General features: G+C 40.4%; 2 protein-coding genes across 5 annotated transcripts in view; one reads left to right on the top strand and one right to left on the bottom strand.

Annotated features, from left to right (window-relative positions):
* LOC146376229 (uncharacterized) overlaps positions 1-4,164 on the bottom strand; it is a 44,256-nt gene extending 40,092 nt beyond the window's left edge. For all 4 annotated transcript variants that reach the window (XR_014801797.1, XM_084945796.1, XM_084945797.1 and 1 more), the window contains exon 1: positions 3,836-4,164. Coding sequence is in view for 3 of the 4 variants with exons in the window: in XM_084945796.1 (XP_084801922.1) it covers positions 3,836-3,874 (39 nt within the window). In the remaining variant the exon portion in view is untranslated. The remainder of the gene's footprint in view (positions 1-3,835) is intronic.
* Positions 4,165-8,657: 4,493 nt separating this feature from the next.
* foxb2 (forkhead box B2) lies at positions 8,658-10,622 on the top strand. The gene has a single exon (XM_084946459.1). It carries the CDS (start codon positions 9,132-9,134, stop codon positions 10,086-10,088), a length of 957 nt encoding a protein of 318 aa, XP_084802585.1. The 5' UTR covers positions 8,658-9,131; the 3' UTR covers positions 10,089-10,622.
* Positions 10,623-15,781: the final 5,159 nt, after the last annotated feature.

The following is a 15,781-nucleotide window of genomic DNA, read 5'->3' on the forward strand; positions in this document are numbered from 1 at the left end:
GAAATAAAATAAGAAGCAGAAAGAGTACAGATGTGTGCGAGGCAGAGAAGGATGGGGGACGGGCTCTCCTGCCCGTTCCTTCATAGCAGGGAGGGCAGCAAAATAAATCAATAGTAGATAGCCAGAGAAAAGGAAGCGATGCATTAGCAGGAGAAAAGGCCAATGTCTGTTCGACTGCAATAGGAGAACACTGGTATGCGCGCACATGTGTACTGGCCACCTGATACCTTTCAATCTGAGTGCTCTCTTTCTCTCCTCCTCGCCTTTCTGAGCTGCCATATTCAAATCCTCTCCCCTCGTTTAGGTTTAGGACAGTTTTGTGAAAATACATAAGTCATTTACATGAACAGCTGCTCTGATTTTATTTTTTATTTTTGCTTAAATAAATAAATATTAAATGTAAAAACTACAAAATTCATTATTGTATTTGCTCTCAGCAAAAACTGAAATAGATTAATTAAAAAAAAAAAAAAATCACTCCCTCTCTAAAAGTTGTGAGACACTTAAACAACCTAATTCAACCTAAAATAATTAAAAATATTTACACCTGTGGTTTTGCAATCATTGGACCACCCGGTTCTTCATTGTGCTAAATTAGAAATATCTATTAATCATTATTGGAGTCTCAGCTTCCACCTGAATCGTGCGTCTGTAGAACAAACTGCAGAAGCGCTATGATGATTTCCTCTTAATATAGAAATAATATAAAAAGTACACACAGAGAACAGCTGCTTCCTGGTGTGAGGTCATACCAATGTGTCGTAGTGATGTTTACATGATGTACACCCCTAAATTTCCATACACACGCTTCATTTCAACCTGACATCTTGGTCATATAGCTGAGGAACATATTGCAGCAGAATTCACACAATTTCTGCTGGGAAAAAAAGGAAAATAACAGAAATATTTTGGTGTAACAAATTAAAATGCTCACTAGATAAAGAGAAAATAAGATCACAAACCTAATTAAAAAGTTCCAGTTCACGAGATATTGGATTTCAATGCTAATTTTCAATTAGGAGTTTCTATATAACCTTAAAAGTTACTCATTTTTACTGAAGCTGTGGTCTCTCATCCATTCATCCATCGGCTTATCTAAGTGAGAATCACAGAGTTTATCCCAGCTGTCATTGGGCAAGACATCAGTACACTCTGTTCAGGTCACCACTCCATTACACGAGTAACACAGAGAGACAGTCACACTCAAATTCACACCTAGAATCACCTGTTAACCTGACAAGTGTGCTTTTACATTGTGGGAGGAAGCCGGAGTACCCGGAGAGAAGCCTCAAAGCACAACAAGGACATGCAAACTCCACACAGAAGGGCCCCTGTAGTGATGACCTATTAATTGTATCATCTTTGCCACCAAACAATGTATATGCTCAATAAAACACTGCAAAAGGCAGCCTGAGTTGCAATGAATAAGAAAAGTCCATTTATGCTCAGACCATGCATTCACGCAAGACACGCTGGTGAGCATTAGGCTACTATGCTCACAGCAAAATCTGCTTTTTTGCAAATATATCCTCATTCCAATGCTTAAAAGTGTTATCACGCATTCATTTTTCTGACATCACATAGGTCTAGCGGTTTATTTAATTAGATAGATAGATGTCTCAACAACAAAATCTATGTGATGCTCTAAATAATTCTAAATAATTAAAGAGAGAAAAATGACAAATGTTAGAACATCCCAACATACAACGTTTTAAAATGACCTGTTTCTGAATGAAGGCGCAAACAAAGCCAATTAAAGCAGTCCTACGACTCTGTTTTTTTGTGGGTGCATGTGTGATAGTGTACAGATTGAGAAAAACAGATGCGCGAAGCACACTCAGCATGCCGCTTTAGCTCGATGCCAAATGTCGTAAGAGTGAAGGAGTTAGAGCCGTGGAGCTACACAGAGCAAATCTGAGTGAGAAGGAAAGATGGCTTCAGTAAGTTCTAAGAGCCAACATAATTAGAGGTATTGCTGTTCTGGACCATAGCCATGCAGAGAGTGGAGAGAAAGCGGGATGAGGAGAATGACAGAGACGAGAGCGTGGTCAGCAAAAGAGTGAATCATCAAAGTTTACATTAGAGAGCTACGAGAGAGCGAGAGGGATAAAGTGCCCTCGCACACAATTTGTACGTGTGTGCGCATTTGTGTGCGAGAGAGAACTGAGGAATGGCCGTTAATCGTGACATGTGTTACACCTTATCTGGATCTGACGTGACACTCATCAGTCGTCCCCTCTTATCACTCAATTACCTTGCTGTGCTCTGATCTGCAGATTTGCCTCTTTGAGCTTTTCTTCTCCCCAGATAAAAGGTCTTAAACTCGCCTAAAAATTTAATCCCAGACAGGTTTGCATTGTGCTGACAGACAGCCGTTTACACAGATAAGTGAAATATTGTATTGTAAGTATATTAATTATTGTAAGTATTGTACGGTGGGTAAGAAATGCTGCAACCCTGCATGTTGGGTTACAACAACAATCGGTGTCCATAACAACATATTTTCCCTGGTATTCCCTTAACTAGAAATCACTTTGTTCATATCATTTTATTACGGCCTATCGCAGACACCTATATGCAATTCCTGTAATAACCGGGCAATATCAAGATAGAGATTTTTCTCTGAAATATTTATCTCAGCTTTGACGTGCATCAGCAAGCTCAGACAATTATGTACATTACCCTGTTACACTACTCCTTAAGACACACACATGCACACATGCACACACACACAGCCTTTATCTGCTGATGAAAAATAATGATGAAAAATCCTTAAGGGCAGCTACTAAATGGGCCATGATGTGAGGCTGATTTCTCAATGTATAGGATGTTTAAGAGAGGGTTGTGAGAAGAAAAAAATATTAACTTTAAGACTAAAAAAAATGCTCTGTTTTGGTTTAGTATGTGCTCATGTGTGAATGCCAATCAAGTCCTCTCAGACTGTGTGGTGGGTGTTTTCCTTCCCCTCCAAAGAAAATAAGGAGCAACATAGCAAAACTAAAACAATTAAAGTCATATTTCAGTACGTGGTGTACAGTAGAGCATCTGACACAGACAGATATTTCTGATCATCCCCTTCCTGGACATTGTAAACAAATGATGCTAAGCCTTGCCAAAATATGATGTCCCAAATACGACAGAGACAGTATTAACAGGAAATGAATACCCTTTTTGTTTAGTGTGTTTGTGTGTAAAGGGGGATGGCGACACACACATACAGACAGTAGGGTCTCTCAAGCACATGCCCAAAAAGCAGTTTTAGGGTCCTCTATGAACTCAAGGCATGTAGACCACATATCTGCTACAACATAGGCTGGATGTGCCCCTGAACGCAACATAATGCTTCACAGATGCTCTACGTTCATTTGATCCGTATAAATTAAGCTGTTTAGTATTTGCATGAGGCTTTTTTGACAGTGTGCGAAGAGATATTCAGCTCTGGATCAAATGCAAATTATGAGTCAGTATCTGCAGAGCAGCCAGATAGCAGGGAAGGACAGCCTCCGGCTAAACTTGTTGATGTCACGCCTTCCCCTCATTAGAAATCTCCTCATTCAAATTCACACACTGGTGTTCCTGTAAACACAACGTGCTTATTGTATTGGACCAAACACGCCGTTCCTTTCCTTTTGTGCTGTCATACTGGCGATCTACAGGTGCTTTGGGGGGTGGGCATGGGGGGCGGGAAGACCGAGGGGACGTGAGAGGCGTTTGCCGTGCGCTTTTCCAGCAACAGGAACGCAGCCTGTAGCACAGCAGTAGCAGCTTTCCCGTCATGGTCTCATTCATTATACCCGCAACCTGGTGTTAACGCCGCTGAAGGCTCTTAACTCACCCCGAGTCTGCTCTGGACCCTCCGCAAATACTCTTCCATGTCGGCCTGCGTCGCTACGGCGCTGTTGCAGATCTCTCCATAGACCAAGTTTCGGCAATAAGGCAGCTGATGTGGGCTTGTGTTTTTTCTCCCCCCTCTCTCCTCGCTTCCGAGTCCCCCGCTGCGCTCGCACTGCAGCACTCGCTGCTGCCGCGAGAGACGTCGGTCCTCCCCTTCTTAACGGGGCGAACCCACAACACCGAGCAGTGGGTGTGACGGTAGGAAGAGGAGATCCGACGGAGGCGCGCTCGGTGATTCAGCCGCGCACCCTGCGGTGGTAGGAGCCCCCCTCCCCGCCCTTCGTCCTTCTCCCCCGCTCAACCCCTCCTCCCCGTGCACATTAACACATCCCTATCCTATCCCATACAGCCTCAGATGAGACCATACTGAATTTAGTGAGTGATGAGTGCAGCCTAGCGCTCCAGCTTTACGTTACAGCACGCTGCTGGTTTGGCTCTATTCTTAATTTGAGGATATTCACACTTGTGGTGCACAGGGGAGGAAAAATGCCGCAATATGATAACAACCACAGCCAAAGAGCACCGCAGTACCGTTCTGGTACGGGCGTGCTTTCACAGGAAGCACTTTAATTAACCTGAAAGATGTCCCTGTGAGTAACAGCCGTCTCTCCTACACACACACACACAGGAAGTCAGCCAATCCTGAAACTTTAATATTTAAAAGAGGTCGTTTATCATTGGTTCATTGTGCCACTGGGTTTAACTCTTTAGCCCCCCCCCACCAACCCACCCCGCCCATTTAGTTTCTAAGTCTACTACACTCAGATTAATTATAAAGTAAAAGTAATAAAGGGTCACGTCAATTAACATCCTTGATACTTTTTTACTTATCGAGCTTTGGCTTCATTTGCCAGTTCGTGAAAAACAACTGAAAACTCATGCTATACTGTACCAATGCCAAATCTTGTTTGTGATAAGAGTAACGAAAATGGAATGATAACCAAATAAATCAGCATGGACTGTGGTTTTTTTCTTATAACAGGCCATTAAAGGACAAAAAGAAAACTGGCTGGTGTATCACTACATTAGAGACAATCCCCCATATAATGCACAAATGTTTGTGTGTGTGTGTGTGTGTGTGTGTGTGTGTGTGTGTGTGTGTGTGTGTGTGTGTGTGTGTGTGTGTGAAAGAGAGAGAGAGTGTCTTTTTCACATGGCTTTTAGCTCAAATACCACATTTATTGGAATCCATGGTTGTCTAACTGTATTAATGCAGCAGGCACCATGAGCACTACTGTGAGCATCTTGCTTCTCCATTTGTGGTGAAAGCAGTAATACTCTGCTCTAAATGCGAGCTCTGTTAGAGCACTGTCCCTGCAGAAAGCCAAGAGGGCTCTTACAATATTCAGACCAGATCTAATCAGTTCAAAATAAGTTATTGTTTCCTGAGAAACTAAAAACAACCAAAGTGATAGATAGACAGTTTGTTAATGACTATCTATCTATCTATCTATCTATCTATCTATCTATCTATCTATCTATCTATATATATATATATATATATATATATATATATATATATATATATATAAACAATATGGGAAGGGTTACTTCCCTTCAAGGCTTTTCTACATGAAGTCACTCAAAATTAGTAAGACACTCTAACAAGGTGGATATGTGAAATACAATGAAGGGTAAGGTGCAAAAGGTCACCAAAAGCCTTAAATATCGAGTTTCCCCTGTTGCTATATTGTCAGTGGAAATAGATTTTCTTTATATATTTTTTTTACATTTACATATACATAACGTTACCCCCTTCATTGTGAACAAGCTGTAATGGTAGATTTAGTGTGTTCCTGTGTCTGGGAATGTCCAAGGAATTACAGTAACTTTCACAATAACAGAGAAGCGTGAGCAGGCACAGACTACACCTGAGCAGTATATTGTCACTGTCCTGCTCTAGCCTGTAACTACCATCTGTATTTGCAGGAACATTTTAGAATATTCCTTCAAAGAATGCTTAATGACTGCTGGAAATTATTTTGCAGGTTTTCTATATCAACAGCAAAGAGGATATATTTGCATATGCTCATCATAACACGGGTTCATTCCAGGTTTATTCACTTGTTTATTTATGATGTGCAAAGTAATTAAATCCATCCTGAAAACAAGGTGACCCCATGGAATCAAAGCCAGTTTGCTGCTGCAATGTTTGGGCCCCTTCAATGAAATGAATTTAAAGATTATGATTTTGTTTTGTTAAAATTGTCTCATTTTTCTACACTTTATATCTCAATTTCATAATAAGAGTGTCACAAACACTGAACACTGAAAAAAGCATTACTGCAAGTCCTGATTTGGATTTCTGCAACATTTCCAGTGTGACATTATGACAGACAGCACCACTTGATGCTGGCTCAGACTCAAAAAGATGCTGCAAATTCGGTATTTAGTTTGTAGACTCTACAAAGTGAAAGCACGCATATGTTTGGGGAAAGTAAATGACCGATTACAAAGCTTTTAGACTAAAACGTTTGCTTTTAATTGCTGTGACAGTTTTTATACTGTCGCTGTGTGGTCGAAGTTTCACGACGAGATTTCGGGGAAGGATGCTGGTTCTTTGCACCTAATCAGTTTCTGTGAAACGGGAACTCAAGTCAGTTTTACCTGAGGTGACTGAAAGACTCTTGAAGGCCAACAGGAAGGCAACAGGCGGACCATCCTAGCTGTGATCCATTAATGCTCCCCTGGCTCGCTCTTTTATGGGCAAATTGTAAGATCTGTCGTATTTTGCCACTAAATAATTCCCCATCACGCAAGTGAGCCTTACAGCGTCTGCACTACAGTCCTAAACCGGCTTAATTTTCCATTGAAAACAATAGGCCGCGCTAATTGATTTTAATGGCTCTCTCCGCGACGATGCGCCCCTTATGACTTGGAGAGAGGTCTTTAAGATTATTATTATTAGTATAATTGCCATTACCCCCACACTTTCCCTTTGCGAATGGGAGACAGAGAAAGAATATCTTTGCCCTTAAGCTGAACAAATAATTATTAGAGACTGGAAACAAACAGACGACCGTCATTCACACGCGCGCCCAGTTGCGCGCACGCACGAACACACACATGTCTCTCCACCTTAGAGAGGACCCCCTCCTGGCGACCCTCATTCCCTCCGCCGCCCTCTTCGTGCAGCGTGCCGCTTGTAATTTATGCAAAATTAATTGATACATCTTTTATAATTGATGTGCTGTAAACTTAATGAGTAATTTATGTAATTAGTCAATTAAGGATAATTCCAGCATATGTTCCATATGCCCAGAAGGTGTGCTTTACAACTAGTTATTTGTCCAGGAGTTGGGTGCAAGCGAACGCTGCCGTAGACTACCTAATTAATTTTGTTATGCAGATCAGCTACGGTGTCTATTTAACGGCCCCCTTTGTGAAAACAGATTTAATATTGATCTTTCCCGGGCGTTTTAAGAGGATGCTTTTACCCGCCCTGGCCTCGGAGGGCCTCGGTGTTTCAAATCTCATTTTTCAGGCACAGGGAAAATAGTTATTCGGAGAAAACAAAAAAACACAAGCGCAGCTTCAACTGTCTTTTAAAATGTTCCCTCCTCGTCAAGAAAAGTGGCACTAAAAAGTCATTTTCTTTGCAATTACATAATGTCTTTAAAATATGCTCTCCGTTGACACGGTTGACCTTTTGAGTGGGCTTGAAGGACCGGGACATAACGGGAGTGATACACCGGCTAATTAATTGACACAGTTTTGAATATTCATACCTAATACAGCGAGCTTGCCCTTAATTACATTGTTGGACTTCTCTCTTAGGAGGCTAAATCACGGAAGGCTTAATTATTGTAATGTATTCGAGGGCCCACCGGGGCACCGCGGAAGACAGGAGCCGTCAAGGACCCAGTCATGACACCTGGCCAGAGGAGAAAAAACTACGAGGAGGGAGGGGGGCTTTTTGCGGTTCTCCGCTGAACAGAATTCAGAGCAGGGGATGAAGTTTGTTTACATCCTTGTAGGATTCACCAGAGAGTGTTTGAACAGACAGACAGCCGCCGGACTCCCCTCTCAGCAATTAATCAACAACAGCGCCTCTCTCTCTCTCTCTCTCTCTCTCTATCAGTGTGTTTTTGTGTGTTTCTGTGCGAGCGAGCTGGTGTAATTGGGAGCAGAAGAGAAGCGCACTGATGATTGTGCGCAAAGGAAGACATGATTTATTGTTGGCAAAGTCTGAAAGTGCAATCGAGCAAATTTAACAAAGATGCTGTATTTATATATTCTATTCTTTACTATTTGTTTCATCGACTCGAATGGGGGAGATTTCAACGCAAATCCACGCTCTCCGTCACAGTTCTTTCACCGCAGACACACAGATGACAAGGCAGTCTTTATATGTGAAGCAACTGAACACTTTAATACTATAACATTACATGACTTCTGGTGCTGTTTAAAAAATTGCAGGAGAGGTCAAAGGTCAAGTTTATTCGCAGAGAAAATGCCACAAAACCTTTGGTGATTTTGTTGTCTTGCTCCAAGACATTTCAGGAGATTCGCCACTTTAAACGAATATTAGATGTTAAAATCGGTCCAAAAGTGTCAATTTTGTCCTCGTGTACTTTACGTGGGAGTCTTTGATTGGTAAACAGCAAATTAGACGCAAAGGCATGTGCTGAACGCACATCCTCTCATGTTTATCCCCCCCCCCCCCCCCCCCCCCCCCCACACACACACACACACACACACACAGCCCTCTGCTCTCTCATGACGTGTCCCCTGAGTGTCTGGATAATAGATAATAGAGCTGGCGACCTGCGGGGGTCTTACAAAAACGGCGCTCATTGAGTGTGAGCGTCGCACAAGAGGAGAGGAGCCACATCACACACAGACAGCAAAGCAAACCGGCCTCTCATATCATCATTCAGCCGCCGCGGAAACAAGAGCAACTCGTAGGACTTCTCAACTTTTACGCACGGAAATTTGACATTTACGCACGACTTCAAAAGCATAATTTGACGAAGACACGGACAAAACCAACTTATTTACGGACGCGAGAGACTCTCGAGGATCTTACCTGAGCGGCGGGCCTTTGGGTTTCACTATTAATCGATAAAGCAGGTAATATAATTTGATGGCTCAAAGCTTTGGAGCAGATCAGTCAGATGGAGACTGATATGAAGACTGGCAAGTGAACTCGTAAAACAAAAACAAAAAAACGTTAAAAAAAACTTTAAAAGCATTTTTATTCAAGAATTTAAACTTCAAGAAAAGAGTAACCAGCTATGCCTCGTCCAGGGAAAAACTCTTACAGCGACCAGAAGCCTCCGTACTCCTACATATCACTCACAGCGATGGCTATTCAGAACTCAGCTGAAAAGATGCTGCCTCTGAGTGACATTTATAAGTTCATCATGGATCGCTTTCCATATTATCGAGAGAATACCCAGAGATGGCAGAATTCCCTGCGACACAACCTCTCATTTAACGACTGCTTCATCAAGATACCCCGTCGGCCTGATCAGCCGGGGAAAGGCAGCTTCTGGGCTCTTCATCCGGACTGCGGTGACATGTTTGAGAACGGCAGCTTCCTGAGGAGACGGAAGCGCTTCAAGGTGCTGCGTGCCGAGCATATGACCTGCAAGAGTTCCCCCATGATGCACTATTTCCACCATCACCACCATCACCCTGGCAGCAAGTTGGGCACTGCATCCAGCCACCACGACCACTCAGCCGCCCCTCCAAACGTGGGTCGCCTTCCTCACTTTCAGGGTTACGGGGGCATCACTTGCGCACAGCCCGGTGGGTTTAAACACCCATTTGCCATAGAGAACATTATAGGAAGGGACTACAAGGGTGTGATGGCCAGTGGGCTTCCCCTTACCTCGGTTATGCACCATCTGGGTTACCCGGTGCCCCCTCAGCTCAGCAGCATGGTCAATTCGATGTGGCCGCACGTCGGCATGCTCTCAGAGTCTATGGGTGGCGTATCCGTGCCAGCATCATCCGAGTACGCACCATTCAGCGTGTCAGCCAAGGGCCTGTACCACAACGCCAACGGGCAAACCCTGCCAGCCGTTCCAGTGCCAATAAAACCCACCCCGTCCCTGGGCCCCGTGCCGGGTTTGACGGGTCTGCAGTCCGGCCCGGCCCAGATCTGTTCGCCGTCCTCACTGATGGAGAAAAGCGATCTGCTAGAGGGAAAAGGGAACCCTCTACACCCGGCCCTCCTGCTGTCCTAACCGGGTAAATTGCAGGCTATTTTTGAAAGAAAAGAAAAAAAAATAAAGCGAGAAAGACATTGAGATTACCCGAAATAAGACTTATCAGAGACGACAAATAGATTACGTGCAGCTGTAAGAGCGTTGTAAAATTAAGTTTAACATTGTGCTGTGTAATGGATTTTTCATTAGACTCATGTTGATTGAAATCATGATTTATTTGCACAATTTGTGAGGGCATTTACCACATACTGTAATGTGGCACTGATAAATACAATCAGACTGGTAGAGATGCTAATCCCAAAGAAAGCTTTGATTTAGGAGACAAACAGTCCGAAATGATTTCAAATGCAAATCGACTGCTCTGTTTTTTGATTTTTGCTGTTATTCTACTCATTTTACTTCAATCATTGGCAGGCCTACCGGCTAAAGACAAGTAGACCTTCGTAATTTTTAATTAGGCCTGTTGCACTTTTTTGTGTATTCTCTAGCAGTGCATTAAAAATGTTATGCTTGTATTATAACACTATTTATCTGAAGATATTTATAAAGAACTTAAAACCAAATCCTTCGTGTTGTAGTTATTTAAATAACTGTTTACATTTGCACATCCTTTCAGGGACGACTGTGTTTGAAAAGCTGAGGAAAAAAATTCCAATAGACTCGGGCATTCTTTTACATCAGTGGAAACAGACATTCAGGTCCCGACTTTTATCTATCAATTCCTCAGATGTGTAAATAAAGAAATACGTCTCTACCCTTATTAAATATTTTGATACTCTACAACAAGAAGTAATAACAAAAAGATCACTTCACATGCCACCTGTGGTTCTGTTTAATGCATAATAAATGGTCAGAATAATTAAGTTATATTCCAGCTGTTTTTCTTTAAAAACATTATTTTCAATTATTGATTACAACTGATTACAGAAATAATATTAAATATATATTTGGCTCTAACTATGAGATATGGAGTACAAACTGTGAGAGTTAATATTTTTCACTGAACCAACATACGATGGCATAAAAGTAATTTTTTTACTTTTCTTCACTCTGGAGTCATCCAAGGAAGATCTAAACCCTCTTTGAACATCCAGTTCAAAAACAGAGCTGAATATCATATTACATGGTGTAACTGTTATATTTTAAGAGGATAATTTTAAGAATACTTATTATTCTATTTAAGAACAAAGATAGCAAAAAAAAATCTTGCTATCACCTTCCATAATTCATACTTAAGTGCACGCAATTGTCCACATTTGAGCATGTGTACATGTGCTGATGCACGCTGTGTTCAAGTGTGTGTATGATCTTCCAAAAGATGGATATGAGCAGCCAACATTTTGGACAGCAGCTCCACAACTTCAAAAGCAGGATCAAGTTTGCTCTTTTGTTTGCTCTGTTTAAGTCAAGCTTTGAAGCTTCTCCTCAACGGCAGCACAAAGCCCCAGGTTCAGCCCACTAAAAATGACTTATATTTAACCTCCTATCCCCTGTTTAGCATCCCAAAGGCTCTCACAGCCGACACTATTGTCACACCAGCCTCTGAACAAATAATTGAGATGCACCAGTGGAGGAGAGGCGTGGGAGTAAAAAATTAAAACCTATTCGGGTGTCATTGCTAACGAGCAGAATCTCCCTAATAGTGATGACCCTTATCTTTTCCTTTCTCATTCAATCCTTTTTATTTATTGTTATTTTATCACCATCATTTTGTTGTGTTATGCCTGACTTTTATTTATTTTATTTTATTTCTTTAGCATTTCTCTTTAGTTTTTTCTATCATGCCACCTCCTCTTTACTTTCTGTTCCATCTACACACACACATACACACTTTCTCTGCAGGGTGTCTGTAATTTCTAGTTAAAGGGAACTGAGATTTCTACAGCACACCCAAACTGTCTGTGTGAAAAGTGTGCCTGTGCCTGTAGGTGTGTGTGTATGTGTGTGTGTGTGTGTGTGTGTGTGTGTGTATGTGTGTTGCTTTAATTCCCTGATCAGCAGGCCTCAATGTCTTTAATAGTCCTCACTGCATTAGTGCATAATTAAATGCCACTAATTAAGACACAATAAGAGGAGTAATAATGCAGCCATTACTACCCTCCATGATCCTCTGTCTTCACAACACCGGAGTTGGATGCCTCTGGAATCATAATATCACATGAGCTCCCCTAATGTGCACATGTGTTTATGTGCAGGGGTAATAGGTGGTATTTTTGCTGTTCGGTCTTATAAGTAGGAACTGTGCTGGTTGTGTCAAAGCATTTAAAAGAATATGTTAAATGATTTTCAGCCTCAAGAGCAGGTAGTAAAATAGAAAAACAAAATGCTTTGGATGTCAGCTGAGTATGTATACCGGTTATAATTTAGATTACAAACAAAAATCTGTTTTGGCAGTGTGTTTTTGTTTTATATGGTAATAAAAAACATATTTTTGATAGACTTTCTTAGTTTTCTCAAAAGAAGCAAGTGCACTGCAAATTTCTCTCCACTCTGCTGTGATGGTTGAGCAGATATAAATTTGAACCTGATGCTTAATGTCAATAAACTGCAGAGTAATTTCATTAAATAAATTTTAAAAATTAATATGGTTTACCTCTTTCTCCAAAATGAAAATGTAATAACCACTGAGTCTCCTGTTTCCCGAGAGCAATAAAGAAATTTGTCTGCTGTGTGCAAATCCACTTACTTCATTTGGAAAAACATAAACTAATTATAAAAGCATAGAAAAATTGTAATTAACGACTCTTCTGCAAATAAAACTACATATGGAAGAGCTGAAACCTGGAGCTTTTTTCTCTTTAGACACTTAAATTAGCACAGGTGCACGCTCCAGTGTAACACAGCCATTCCCAAAAGCTGAGGCATAAATAAAAGGTATAAAAGGCAATTAAAGAAGAAAAACAACTTATAAATATGTCTTAAAACACTGATCACTTATGACAAAGACCATATTCATACCCTGTATATTTTTTAATTTTTTTTTGGAATTTGATTTAATTTGAACAACACAGTACGACGCTACATGAATTAATTTTAGCACTGATAAAAACATACCTGGAATTAATATGGGCCAACTCTTAACTCGGGACAAATGGTTCGACGTGTGAAATGTGAGTGTAAAAGAATAAAATGAGTCCTGTGAATGAATAAAACATTTAGGTCAGAGGTGGTTCACAGTCAACCCTCTGAAACATAACGTTGCGATCTTGAATAGAAGATGATGCATTAGTGGTAATTACCCGCACTTGATAGGGGCCAGGGTGACAAATTCTACATGCATTTTTCTTAATGATCAGTGAGGACAGGCCATCATGATGAGCAGCTTAATTCATCTGATCTGATGTGCTATTTCTTACTCATGCACACTGGCACACGCGCAAACCTTAAATATTATTCTTTGTTCCAGACAGCAGTCTTTTATTCAATATATCAGAACATCAGATGATTTAGAAATTTGCTCCAATTTCTTTAAACCTATAATTGCCATACAAGGATTCATTGTTCATCCACAGCTTGACTGACCATTAAAAACATCAGCAGAGCCATTCTAACTATAGATGGAGGTATGAAAATACATTACAGCAAACTCCTTGTTAAAAAGGTCTTTTTAATCACAGAGAGAGGAAATCACATAAATGTCATGAAGATGTTATTATTAAATGTTAAAATTCACTGATTTGTTTCGGAGTTTGCAGAAATGGGCTTCAACGATGGGGACAAAATTGTCTCAAGCCTGCTACGTTTTCTTACTACACTTTTACCTGATGGTAAATGGAAACAAGAAAGAAAGAAAGAACGAAAGAAAGGCTATGAGAGATGTACACTGAACTTGTCAGTGGTAATATTATGACTTCTGATGCAATCTGAAGAGAGCTGTATCTGAAAATGAATCAGCTGCTCCTGGCATTCCCTAAAACCCGACTGAAAACCATTGGCAACCGAGCCTTTCCAGCTATCGTTCCCAAACTGTGGAATGATCTCTCTGCCCATGTTAGGATGGCCTCCTCATTGCCTCTTTTTTAAGACATGCTGGTAAACTTATCTTTATTCTTTGGCTTTTAACTCAAGGTGAGGTTGGTGTGCTCTTACTTTCTATTTATTATTAATACTGTTGTTGTTGCTGATTTGTTGTGTGGTGTTTTGTGCCTTCTATAACACTTTGTCCAATTTGTGTTTTTTTTAAAGTGCTTTGTAAATAAATTGGTAATGGTAAAATATATGGATTACATATATTCTGTATATGTCACTGAAAGATAGGGGTACAACAATGGGAATGTACAAGGAGTCTTTGGAGGCATTTATTGCACTACTAACATACGCATACAGATCAATCTGGCTGCACAGAGCACTCACACACACACACACACACACTTGCAATCTTCACAAGAAAGACTACAAAGTGAAGTTTTAACTCTTTCATTACAGAAAAGATTAAATACTGTTACAAAAGAGAAGGAAAAGACTTTCACCTGAAACAAACTCATTGTGTGGCATCTCATCGTATCTCTTATTTCCTCCCCGAAACTGATTTCTGATTTGTGTTGTGAGAGTGAACACATAGGCTTTGTCACAGGAGAGAAGATTATCAAATATCATGATCACCAAGGTTCAACTGGTCGTCATACCAGCTTATCCAATTCAGGGTCGGGAGGGAGGCTGGAGCATATTCCAACTGCTGTAGGGTGAGACATGTTCGTCAGCATATAGACACTACATGAAATAATATTCAATACTTGCAAGAAAGGAAACATACCAGTGATAAGAAAAATGAGATTTCCACACAGAGTAATACATTTGTAAACACATCATACCATTTATTAAAATATATTCAAATTAAATATACTGAAGTAAAGTAAATTGCAAAGGAGTTCCTTATGGATGACTAAATGAAGTTATTAATTTCATAATTACACTGAAGCTGCTAAACTTGTCTTTTGCATTAACAAATATAAAATTTGGATTCATAAAAAAGTAGATCTGATCTGTCAGCATCTAACAACCCAGAGAGCTCTTCTTAAAGCACGAGAAATTATGTCAGGTGTAATTGATGATGCTTAATTTGATTCAGTCTTAATTGATTGATTCATAATTCTTGTAATTAACTTAACTGTGAGTGAATCAATAGGGGCCATGAATAAAACCATAATTAAATCTTTATAATTTTCTATTTAAGAAATTTTATTTTATTTTTTAATGTCACTTTCTCTTGTATGACAATAAGATTATATAATTTACTATTAAGTCTTTTTATGTATTACTTTAATAGAATGAGCAAACAATCTGTTCTCTGAAGTAGTTTTTTGTTAAGTTTACTACATTGACTGTACTGTATAGTTGTGGTCTGTGTGATAACTCAGTATAACAGTGTATGTGATTCACTGCAATCAGGCAGCTGGCATACGGATTTTTTCTGCTCTTATCTTAATCAAACGATCGGCTTGCCATATTCATTGCTGTGGTGTTTAATAGAGGGACAAGGGGACAGTCATCTGGCACGTGTCGACAGGAGTCAGCGTGAACCAATGAAAAGACCATCTGAGGGGAATTAGCATACTGGCATCAGGCCTGGAGACAGAGAGAAGCTGTCAGGGGAAATAGTCCTAACGACAGGTCACTCTGGACCGCTGCACATTACTATAACTCTTGTCCTTTCTCTGTAATGTATTGCATTCCCTCTCCAACTTGTCTCTTTTACTGTCTCTCTTTTTTTT

The sequence above is a fragment of the Perissodus microlepis genome, chromosome 12, assembly GCF_051167445.1.
Source record: "Perissodus microlepis isolate ML-2025 ecotype Zambia chromosome 12, ASM5116744v1, whole genome shotgun sequence".
Classification (NCBI taxonomy): Eukaryota; Metazoa; Chordata; class Actinopteri; order Cichliformes; family Cichlidae; genus Perissodus; species Perissodus microlepis.